Raw genomic sequence first — 12327 nt, forward strand, 5'->3', positions numbered from 1 at the left:
TGAGATCCTGAATTGGACTCCCCCACACAAACAATATCATTCAAAGGGTAGGAGCATATTTTGCAAGTGAGGCCCGAGTTCAATTCTGAACACTGCATGGCTTCTCTGCGTCATTGGGTGGCCCCCAGTGCCATCAGGTCCAAGAGCTATTGCACTAACTGGTGAGCACAGCTGGGATAAGGACTACTGGGGCGGCCTCTGGGTCCTGATCTTTGCTAGGTAGATGCACCCAAAAGAAACCATGATGGAGCCAAGGAGATTTAGCCCAAGTGGTAAATAAAGCACATGCCTAGTGAACCTCACTGGGTATAGCTCCCCCACCCCCCGTAGCCTCTGAGTACCACAACACCACATCTTTAGCTCTATACGTCATGCCAGGAAAACTGTTGGAGCACCCCAGTACCTCTCTCCCCTTGCCTATTTAAAAAAAAAGCAGTTATCGTATATACTCGAGTATAAACCGAACTCGGCTTATACTCGGGTCATACAGGTTAATTGATTTGGTGTGCGTACACCAAATCAAATGCACATAGTCTCCTGTCCTCTTCTGCCGCCTGCTGGAGGGGGCAGTGCTTCAGCTCAGTCCACAAGTCACAGCTGAGTTGAAAAGGTAGGCGGCTGAACTGTGCTGTATGCCACTGAACTATTTAACCCACAATATTCTGCGCTTTGTATGAGACTGATAGCAGTGATGATATCTGTGAACTCAGGGAAGATGACAATGTTTATACTGATACCCTCACATCAGATACAGCTGAAGGTCTGTTTGGACATACAGATAAGGAGGAGGAATCCAGTTTTGAAGGATTTAACTTTTGAAGTTATTGTTGCTAGTGTACAGTTTTTCTTTAGCAATAAATATTGAAAACCAATTTAACCCGATTCCTCAATTATTGTAATTGTTTTGGGTATATATTTTTATTTTTGAAATTTACCAGTGGCTGCATTTTCCACCTCGGCTTATACTCGAGTCACTGAGTTTTCCCAGTTTTCAGGGTAAAAGTAGGCGGGTTGGCTAATACTCAAGTATATAGGTATATGACCGTTTCAAAGAATCTTACACTCTCATGCCAGCATTTTTTATTGTTTTGTAACTTACTTTATTTTGGGGACTTGAGGGACAAAGTAATTGTACATGGGTTCTGTTTTATTTTTCTTAATGTTCTTTGGCTGAAAGTTCAAAATTAAGATATCAGCAAGAGGATTTCTTCTGAGAATTCTGTTTATGGGTGATTGTCCTTCCAATGTAACTTTACCTTGTCCTCTTTCTTTGCATCTTTGTTCTCATAACTAAAAATAAAAAATAAAAAATAATTTTTTTTTTCGGTTTTTGGGCCACATCCGGCAGTGCTCAGGGGTTACTCCTGACTGTCTGCTCAGAAATAGCTCCTGGCAGGCACGGGGGACCATATGGGACACCGGGATTCAAACCAACCACCTTTGGTCCTGGATCGGCTGCTTGCAAGGCAAACGCCGCTGTGCTATCTCTCCAGGCCCAAGAAATTATTTTAATACCATAGTTACAAGGTTGTTCATAATACAGTTGGTTTATTTTTTTCAGTTAGAAAGTTGTTCATAATTCAATTTTTATTTTGGCCTTTTTTGGGCCACACCTGGTGACACTCAGGGGTTACTCCTGGCTATGCACTCAGAAATTGCTCCTGGCTTGGGGGACCATATGGCACGCCAGGGGATAAAACCACAGTCCGTCCTTGGTTAGCGCATGCAAGGCAAATGCCCTACCACTTATGCCACCACTCCAGCCCCATCATGACTTGATATTTAATCATACGATGTTCCCTTCACCAGCTCACATTTACCACCACCAATGCCCAATTTTTATATATTTACTGTTCTGAGATGTGATGATTAATAAATTTATTTGTTACTTATTCAACAAATGCGTTTGCTTTTATTGCTATTTGTTAATTTATTGAACAAATATTAGTTGTTTATTCTGGGTCACACACTGTTCCAAGCATTTGGGATATTAGAGTTCTTCAGAGAAACTTAAAAGGATTATATGTACTAGTTTTCCTTAATTTAAAATGGCGTTATATCCTAGTAAGCCCATTGTAAGGTAAAATATCAATGCTTAAAACATATTTAATGTACCATAAATATGCCCTGGATATCATGCTTAGCCAAACTTATTACCTTAATCATACTCAGAATCTGTAATTGGGCAAAATCATCTAACACATGCCTATTTCATAATAAAGTATTGAGTTAAAAATAATCTTAAGAAATGTTTTGGGGCCGGAGAGATAGCATGGAGGTAAGGCATTTGCCTTTCATGCAGGAGGTCATCGGTTCGAATCCCGGCGCCCCATATGGTGGTTCCCCCCCCCCCCCCCCCCCCCCCCGTGCCTGCCAGGAGCAATTTCTGAGCCTGGAGCCAGGAATAACCCCTGAGGACTGCCGGTTGTGACCCAAAAACCACAAAAAAAAAAAAGAAGAAAAAAAAGAAATGTTTTGTGCCTTTAATTAAGGGATATTATTTAGATCCTGAAAGCCATGAACAGAAAGGTTACCATTTTGCACAGGATTAGAATGCCATTTATTTATATGTTATAAAGATCTTAACTATTTCTTGATAGCAAAAACTGTCTTAGACCTCCAGAAGACAACATGAACTAACCAAATACCCATGTAATTGATGTTATTTTTGTTTATTTGGGGGCACACCTGGCATTCTCAGAAGCTATTTACAGTCTTCAGGGAGTCATTTGTGGAATATGGGGTAGGAGACTCAGGGAACCATGCAATGTCAGGGAAAAAACCTGGTGCCTCCCATATGCAAAGCATTCAGTGAAACTTGCTGAGCTGCCTCCCTGGCCTTTTTGTCAGTCCTGATAGTCTAAATGTGCTACTGCCAGTGTCACTATCACATATCACAATTCCTTGCTATATATTTACTAATTACATTAAGTAGGTAATTTTAAAATTTGTAAGACTTTTCCTTTTCTTTTCTTTTTCTTTTTTTCTTTTTTTTTGGTTTTTGGGCCACACCTCATGGTGCTCAGGGATTATTCCTGGCTCTGTGTTCAGAATTTGCTCCCGGCAAGCTCTGGGGACCATATGGAGTGCCGGGGATCAAACTAGAGTTCATTCCTGGTTGGTTGCATGCAAGGCAAATGCTTTCCTGCTGTACTATCAGTCCAGCCCATGAAAATTTTTATTTATTTCAGATTCACATTAAGGATAGAAGTTATGGGGCCAGAGTGATAATACAGCAGGTAGGGTGCTTGCTTTACACCTGGGTTCTATCCCTAGTACTCCATACAAACCTCTGAGTCTTTCACAAATGATCCTTGAGTGGGGCCGGAGAGATAGCACAGCGGCGTTTGCCTTGCAAGCAGCCGATCCAGGACCTAAGGTGGTTGGTTCGAATCCTGGCATCCCATATGGTCCCCCGTGCCTGCCAGGAGCTATTTCTGAGCAGATAGCCAGGAGTAACTCCTGGGCGCTTCCGGGTGTGGCCCCAAAACCAAAAAAAATATGATTCCTGAGCACAGAGGCGGGAATTAGTCCTGAGCACTGCTAGCTATGGCTCAACCTCCCCATCTCAAAGATAGAAGTTATGCTATCCAGGTGAGATATTATATATGTTTCAAGAATGCACTTACCACAACTTGTAGCACTTGCTCATTGTTAAATGAGGAAGATGAAAAAGAGGAAGAGGAGGAAGAGGAGGAAGAGGAAGAAGAGGAGGAAGAGGAGGAAGAAGAGGAAGAGGGAGTATCAGTCATCATTTGTGCTAAAGTCTGCATCAGCGTTTTTCCCAGGAGGAAAAAAGAGCTAAACATGGCAATCACACCAAACACCATTCCAAAATTGAACCTGTCAAGAGAAAAAAAATATAAACAATTACTCACAGTTCATGCACTAATAAATTAAACCAATCATATTCTTTTCAAAAAAAAAATTTAGTTTCTTGGGGCTGGAGTGATGGCACAACGATAGGGCATTTGCCTTGCATGCAGCCCATCCAGGACGAATGGTGGCTCGAATCCAGGAATCCTATATGGTCCCCAAGCCAGGAGCAATTTCTGAGTGCATAGCCAGGAGTAACTTCTGAGCTTCACTGAGTGTGGCCCAACAGCCCCCTAAATTTAGTTTCTTGGCCTGGCTGTGCCCCGCACTCAGGAATTACTCTTGACCAGGTTTGGGGATCGATCGGATGTGGTACCAGGGGCTGAACCTGGGTCAGCTGAGTGTAAGGCAATTGTCCTACATGCTGTGCTATCTCTATGGCCCCTACATTCTTCTTGCTTTAATTTTTGGCAGCTGGACATTCAGTTCAGGGACTCAAAAGTATGAAGAAAATGCTCTGCCATCAAGCTACATCCCTGACAATTAACAGGTTCATTCCATCACTTCAAAAAATGGATTGGTTAAAAAATCACCTGAAGGTGATGGCTTCTTCGTGAAGCGCACAACAGACATCAAAGCAGCCTACCTGGCCCTCCTGACTCGCGGCCTGCAGAGGCAGTACAAGGGCCACACACTTCACAGTTGGCCCTGGGGCACCTCAGGAGACCTGGAGTCTTTGGCCAGCCCCTCGTCAAGCCCCCTTTGCTCACTCCTCACTTTCAGTGATTTCAACATGGGAGCCATGATGAACAAGGCCCAGTCAGTCCAGGAGGTGTTTGTCTGGCAGCTGATGCAGGTGCGCGGAGTGAGTGGGGAGAAGGCGGTGGCACAGGTGGAGCGCTACAGCACCCCTGCCAGCCTTCTGGCCGCCTATGGTGCCTGTGCTACCCCTGAAGAGCAGGAGAAGCTCCTGAGCACCGTCAAGTGTGGGAGGTTGCAGAGGAACCTGGGGCCTATGCTGAGCAGGACCCTGGCCCAGCTCTACTGCAGCAAAGGCACCTTGACCCGAGCTGAGCCACACAGCAGACACTCCCGCACCTTGTCTGCTCAGCCTTTCCCGGAAGCTCAGGGGCCGAGATCAAGCATAAGGGCTCATGGCCTGCTGTGTTCTTGAGGAGCCAGGCCCCCACATCCAGGCCTGGGGGTTCCCTGGTGAAGCACAAAGACTGCCAAGAAGGTGTGTCATTGGGGACACTGCAGCTTGGATTGTAGTATCTGTTCTGAGGGTTCTGGGTCACGTCAACCTTCCTTTGCCCCAGCAAAGGCAAGAAAGTTTTGAAAAGAAAAAAAAATGGATTAGTGCTGGAGCAATAGTAGAGTAGGTCTGACACTTGCCTTGCATGCAGCCAACCCATGTTCAATCCTCAGTACCACATTACTGTCCTTCAAGCCCCACCAGGAGTGATCACTGAGCACAGAGTTAGGAGTAATCCTTGAGCTAGGCATATATTTGACTGAAGTACAGGCATCTTAAGCAAACAAAGAGGTTGATAATTAATAAAGTTTGTTTCAAGGGCCTGGAAATGTGGTTCAGTAATAGTGGTCTTGCATTGCAAGGATGCACTTCTAAGTTCTATTCCTAGAATCACCCCACATACAAAGTGGGATTCTAGCACCATTGGTGCAATCTCTGTCATACCACAACCAAGGGTGTGTGAGTACTACAATCAAGGGTAGGACCACAGTGAGTACCATAACCAAATGTTCAAGAAATACAACTGAGACTTTGATCCCCAGACTTTGTCACAACAACAACAAAGGGACCGAGAACATGTTTCTATGCATGGCTTTTCCTCATTTATAAAACATTATTTTGGTTTGTTTTCTTGGTTGTAATATCTCTTCTGACAATACAGGCATCTTAGTTTTTTCTTCTATCAATGATATTATTAATATTTTACTTTCATTGTATTATGTGATTAGCTTAAACATGACCATGGTAAAATGCAGCAATGGCTTCTTCTACTATTTTAATAATTAGAAGAAATTACTTTGTCATTGAGACTAATCAGTTCCATTTAACGTTTTTGATACAGTGTGTTTTTCAGGATGGGGAGATTGCTCAATGGGCGGTGCAAATGCCTTGCATGCAGGTCTGGGTTCCAGCTTTAGCACCATAGGGCTTCTGAGAAGTCACTGTGACCCTGAGCACTGTGAGGGTTTGCCCAAAACAAAACAAATAAGCAACAAAAAGTTGTGTTTTTTTTTCTTTACAACTTGTCTGTTTGATCTAAATTGTCAAACTTCTGGGACAGAATTGTCCACAAGCCTCATTTTATGTGTGGGAACATTATATTTCTGAAAGTCAGTAATGAACAACTTTGTAACTGTGTATCTCATGGTGATTCAATTAAAAATTAATAATGAGGGCCCGGAGAGATAGCACAGTGGTGTTTGCCTTGCAAGCAGCCGATCCAGGACCAAAGGTGGCTGGTTCGAATCCCGGTGTCCCATATGGTCTCCCGTGCCTGCCAAGAGCTATTTCTGAGCAGACAGCCAGGAGGAACCCCTGAGCACTGCTGGGTGTGGCCCAAAAACCAAAAAAAAAATTAATAATGAAAAATGTTTGTATAGTCAGAGAGAGCAGGGTGGGCAGAATGCTTGCCCTGCATCCAGCTGACTTACATTCTACCCACAGCATTCCATGGTCACCTGAGCACTGCCAATAGTAAAGCCTGAGCAACAGGGGTGTGGCCCCAAACCCCCACTCTGGAAACAAAAAGCAATAGCTTGGAGCCAGAGCAATAATACAGTGGGGAGGGCATTTGTCTTGCACGAAGCTGACCTGGGTTCAATCCCCGACATCCCATATGGTGCCCCAAGCTAGCCAGGAGTGATCTCTAAGTGCAGAGCCAGAAGTAAATGCGGATCACTACTGGGTTCGCATCCCCAAAAGTATGTTTGTAGAATCTGTATTAATGCTCTTTTTTAATTCTATTTTTCAGTTCCTTATATTTTCTTTATTCTTGATAAATCATGAATGCATTTATACATTTTACTAAATATTTTTTAACAAGCCAACTATTGGGAATGCTGATTTTGGGGGAGGGGGATATCAGCTGGCAGTACTCAGGGCTAACTACTGGCTCTGAGCTCAGGAAATCACTGCAGGTCTTGGGAACATATGGGGTGCCAGGGACTGAACTTGGGTGAACAGCATGCAAGGTAAACACCCTACCTGCTATACCATTACTCTGGTTTCATAGATTTGCTGCTTTGTCTACTTTATATTTTCTATTTCACTGATTTCTGTTCTTATTAATATTTTATTTCCTTTTTTTTAAGAGTTGCATTTTCTACTTTTTCATGATCTGATTGTTTACACTTATCTCTACTCCATCTGGAGTCAAATTTTTAACAAAAAGCAAGTTAGACAGAGGCCCCTGCAGGTGTCTTAGAGATCACAGTAAACCCTCTCACTCTAAACCCATTTTCTTGTTTTGGAGCCACAGCAGGCAGTGCTCATCAATCATTTCTGGCAGGGCTGGGGGGGATATCTGGAGTACTGGGGATTGAATTTGGGTAGTCCACATACAAGGCAAGTGCCTTAGCTATAAATAGTATGATCTCTTGGCTACAAAGCCCTCTTCTTTTTCAGTTAAAGGGGCCTGCCTGCACAGCCCAGGTTCCATCATCCTGCTCCTGCAATGTGGCGGGCTTTTTCCCAAGTGGCTTGTGCAGATGCTTTACTGCTAAAATATCTGCAATATCCTTTTCCTGGCGGATGCTACAACGGAAGCATATAGGAGTGCTTGCTCTCTTTGGTGACCTAAGATGCCCAGGACCTTCATTCCTATTTCAGGAAGGGGACAGAAGTCTCCATTTTACCTCATAGGAAATGCTCCACATGCTTTTTTTTAACCTTCTGGAAAGTGTCAGAGTCTGAAGTATACAGATCAATACATTTTGATTCCACTCCCTCCCCAGAGCAAGACGCATGGCCTTTGTCAATTCCAAAAGCACGTTAAATGCAATCCCGTATGCTCCCATAAAGTCAGAAAAGTTTTTATGCAGATTTCTAAAAATCAGTAGACTACAAAATGGCAATAATTCACTTCATAAACATTTCTTATGACCACATTTGTCTAACTTCAAACAATAAAAATATTTTAAACATCAGTAGAATGCAAAATGGCAATAATTCACTTCATAAACATTTCTTATGACCACATTTGTCTAACTTCAAACAATAAAAAAAAATAAAGAGTACCACTGGTAAAGCATCCTTGCTTTCCTCCGCCCCCAACTGTAAAAGGCACGATTGAAAACAGCAGTCTGCCATCTGATGTGAAAGGGAGACACGCTCAGTCCGTTGTTTTCCAGCCAGTCTTCATAAGAATTCTTAAAATACACAGATGACTAGGAGAGAAAGTAAAAGTCCCATATAACTCAAGATTGAAGAATAATTTATAATGCTGAGGAAAATAAAAAATGAAAACAAGATACTGGCTGCCCAAACATTTCTAATTTTATAGCTATATGTTTACCTTTCAGCTGGAGTGCTGAGGTTAGGGCCTGGAAAACTGTGGCCCAGGGATAAAATCTAGCCTTGAAGCTGTTTTTGGATAGCCTGTGAAAGAAGGATGGTCTTTATGTTTTAATAAACTGTAGCAAGGGACTGGAGCGATAGTAGAGCAAGTAGGGTCCAATCCCCGGCATCCTATATTGTTCTCCAAACCCACCAAAAGTAATTCCTGTGTCCAGAGCCAGGAATAATAATACCCTAAGCATTGCCAGATGTGGGAGAAAACCAAACAACAAAATTGTAGCACAACGAAACAGTATTTGACACACTGCATGGCCCACAAACCTAAAATACTTGCTATTTTGCCCTTTACAGAAATGGTTGTGACCTTCTGCTTAGAATGGCATCATCTAATCACAATATGTACGAATAGCAAGTATAAGGCATAATATGTAATTTAAAATGTTCTGTAGTCAAATAAAAGAAAAACAGGAACATTACGTACATATACAGTTTTCATTGCTAGAACTGGACCTAGGGTGTCATATATGAAATGTATGCACCCTAAGTCACATCACTGGCCCTAATTATAAGTGTGCAAGCAAAAGTGCACACATACATATACACACACATATATACACATATTTATTTGGAGGGTGGGCCACACTGGCACTGCTCAGGGGCTACTCCGAGCTCTGTGTTCAGAGGTTACTCTTGTGCTTGGTCAACTGTATGTAGATGTCAGGGATTGAATGGGGATCAGCTGAATGCAGTGCAAGGAGGACTTTAACCCCTGTACTAGATCTCCAGCCATAATTTAAATATTGTAAACTTAAAATACAGGGGCTGGAGTGATAGTACATCAGGTTGGACATTTGCCTTGCACATGGCTAAACTAGGTTTGATCCCTGGGATCAAACAGGGTCCCTGAGCCTCACTAGAAATGCTTTTGGTCCCCTGGGCCCCATCAGGAGTGATCCCTGAGTGGAGCCAGGAATAAGTTCTGAGCACTTCTGAGAGTGGCCCAAAACCCAAAAAGTCAAAATACATAGTGGTGTTTCTTTTTTCTTTTTTTTTTTTTTTTGTAACACCTGATGGTATTCAGGGGTTACAACTCCTGGCATGTTTGAGGGACCATATGGGATGCCAGGAATTGAACCTGGGTTGGCCACGTGCAAGACAAATGCCCTATCCGCTGTGCTATCGCTGCGGCCCCACATATTATTTTAAATATGGAAATCTATGTAAAATGACCAAAATACTTTATATGCTCTTTCTTCTTTTTGTATTGTCCCCAAAATCTACTGTCAACGCCATAAAGCACATCTCAATTTGGAAAAGCCACTTTTCAAGTGCTCAAAGAACGCAAGCAAAGCTTGGGTCTAGACTCTCAACAGAACCAGTGCTTTCTAGACTATTCTGAACAGCAATGCTAAGAAACTAGGTGAGCTTTGAGCATATAAACGTACCTTAGTCTCAGTAACTTCTCTTAAATTCTTCAATGCAAGGGAGATATTTGCTTACATACAGTTTACTAAGATTAACTTTAGGAGGTTTGAAGTCCTTGACCAATGCAGAATTTTTAATAAGGGTATTTTATCTGACACTGACTCTCTATTTACCTTGGTGACAGTAGTTTTAAATTATTCTGATCTTCAGTATTTGAGAAATTGATGAGTCATTAGAAAGACAATTTGGTCTTATCATATTGTCCTAAGTTTGCCTTTGGACCAATTATGTTTTGTGAGTGTTGTTTGGATTTGGAAAGGGATAGTGATCTTCCTCTCCAGAGATGTCTACTGAGGAAATGCTAGAAAACCTTCACAAACCAAGGGTGCAATTGCAGTCCAAGATGGCAGCAGCCTCCTAAAACTTAAGATACTTTTATTCCCTGAATAGTCTGAATGAGAAATAAGCCCTTTATTAAGAATTATTCTTAGGGAGCTAAATTAAAGTATCACCCTGATCACACGCTAGTCGATTGGAGGAAAGTTCTTCGTATTTTAGTCAATTTTGTAACATAAAGAAATGTGGCTTTTTTTTAGATTTTGAAAAAAGCCATATTTTACAAAGTTATTGATAGATGAGTTTTAGGCAGGCAAGATTCCAACACCAACCATACCACTAGCGTTCCCATGAGTCCTCACTTGCAGCCCTTCCCAGCACCCTCCTGCCATTTTGACAGGCACTTTTTAAAGTTTATTATTTGTAGTGTAGATCTCCAGTTTTCGGTATATGTGAGGCCTCTGACCCCTGCTCCCCATTATTTTTCTTTATCATCATGTTCTACCTTCCCGCCTCAATTTCTTTCCTTTTCTGTTCTTTAAATGAAAGGAAGGTCTGGGCCAGGGGTATAACAGAGCAGGTTTTGGCACTTGACTTGCATGCAGTTATCCTGGGTTTGATCCCTAGTACCACATATGGTTCTCTGAGCACTGCCTTGAGTGATGGATCCCTAAGCACAGCCAGGTGTGCCCCCACAAAACAACAACAACAACAAATACCAGGGTTCTATATTGCTTTATGACATGCTAATCAACATTATGTCAAGTACTTTACAATGGAACTTTTCACATACAAATACTCAGAAGAAAAAGCTAGAGATCTAAAGATGCAAATTCTGATTCTGTAATCCAAACTCTGGTGGTAAGGTCTGGGAGTTTACAATTTTGACAAGCTCCCAGATAGAACTTCAGGTTGAATAGCATGGTTATAAATGGATAAATAATGTAATCAATCCAACCTACAATTTCAGTAGATCCCTTATTTTTATAATCCCCATTTTACTGATGAAGAAACTGAGCAGAAATTATTTTGTCCTGGTAACAGAGTCCAGCCCTGGATCTAAAGACATCACATAATCTCTTCATTTTTTAAAAAAACTTTTTTCCTCTTCATTTTGAAAGATTAAACACAATGACCAAAGTACAAGTTTCTAGGGTTGGAGAATTAGCACAGCTGGTAGGGAACTTCCCTTTCACATGTCTCCTTGGGTCCCAGGTACCCCTGGGATCCCCGAGGTCACCAAGAGTGATCCTTGGGCAGTGCCAGAAGGTAGCACTGAGCACTGCTTTGTGTGGCCCCAAAATAACAAAAAAAGTACAAGTTTCACCTAAACTGTACCGTACTCAACTACTTCTTTTTAAATGAATATCTTTATTTAAGCATCATGATTACAAACATGTTTGTAGTTGGGTTTCTGTTATAAAACTACATCCCTCAGTGCAACATTCCCACCACCAATGCCCCCCATCTCCCTCCTCCCCCACTCCCTGCCTGTATCCGAGACCGGCATTCTACTTCTCTCACTCACTACTATTGTCATATCAACTACTTTTTGTTTCTTATTTTGGCACAGTCTGTAGTGCTGGATGTGGGGGAGGAACCGGAAACGAGCTAAGCAAGCTCTTCAACTACTGCTCCAGTTCAAACACTAGGTTTAAAATGATCTTCCAAACATAAAGCTTTCACCAGTCATTATTGCAATTTTTCTTAAACATTTGAGAATCTTTGATTTTATATTACATATACACGGTCCCCCCACCTCTGCCTAATGTTAAGTAACTTCCAAAAGGCTATTTCTTCCAAGAGACAAGAGATAGTACAGCAGGTAAGGCACTTACTCGCCTTGCATGTTGCTGATCCGGGTTCAGTCCCAGCACCCCACGGATATGATCCCGAGCACAGAGCCAGGAGTAAGCCCTGAGCATCGCTGGGGAGGTTGGGGAGGGGGGGGGAAGACCCGAAAATCACGATAAAAGGGCTGCTGCTTTTGGAAGCACGTGGTCAGGTGTTCCTACTTGTTGGGCTACTCTCCCCCAAATAAGAAGAGTGTGTATGTGCACTTGAAGTGGACGCAGGGAACAAAAGAGAATGGGTAGAGGAGAAAGAGCGCAGCCCGGGTTCAGCCCTTTAGGGCAGCAACTTTGACAGCTCTGCAACTGATCAGCCCGGGGCTCCCCCCGCCCGCCGGCTTCCCGCGAGCC

At 42.6% G+C, this 12327-nt stretch overlaps 1 protein-coding gene across 1 annotated transcript in view; it reads right to left on the bottom strand.

Annotated features, from left to right (window-relative positions):
* The window catches only part of MBTPS2 (membrane bound transcription factor peptidase, site 2), a 63987-nt gene that overhangs the window by 51018 nt on the left and 642 nt on the right, over positions 1-12327 (bottom strand). Inside the window, exons 2-3 of the mRNA XM_049766793.1 lie at positions 8087-8235; positions 3630-3843 (exon numbers count right to left, since the gene is read on the bottom strand). Of these exons, the coding sequence (XP_049622750.1) occupies positions 3630-3843; positions 8087-8235 (363 nt within the window). The remainder of the gene's footprint in view (positions 1-3629; positions 3844-8086; positions 8236-12327) is intronic.

This window comes from Suncus etruscus, chromosome X (assembly GCF_024139225.1).
Source record: "Suncus etruscus isolate mSunEtr1 chromosome X, mSunEtr1.pri.cur, whole genome shotgun sequence".
Taxonomy (NCBI): Eukaryota; Metazoa; Chordata; class Mammalia; order Eulipotyphla; family Soricidae; genus Suncus; species Suncus etruscus.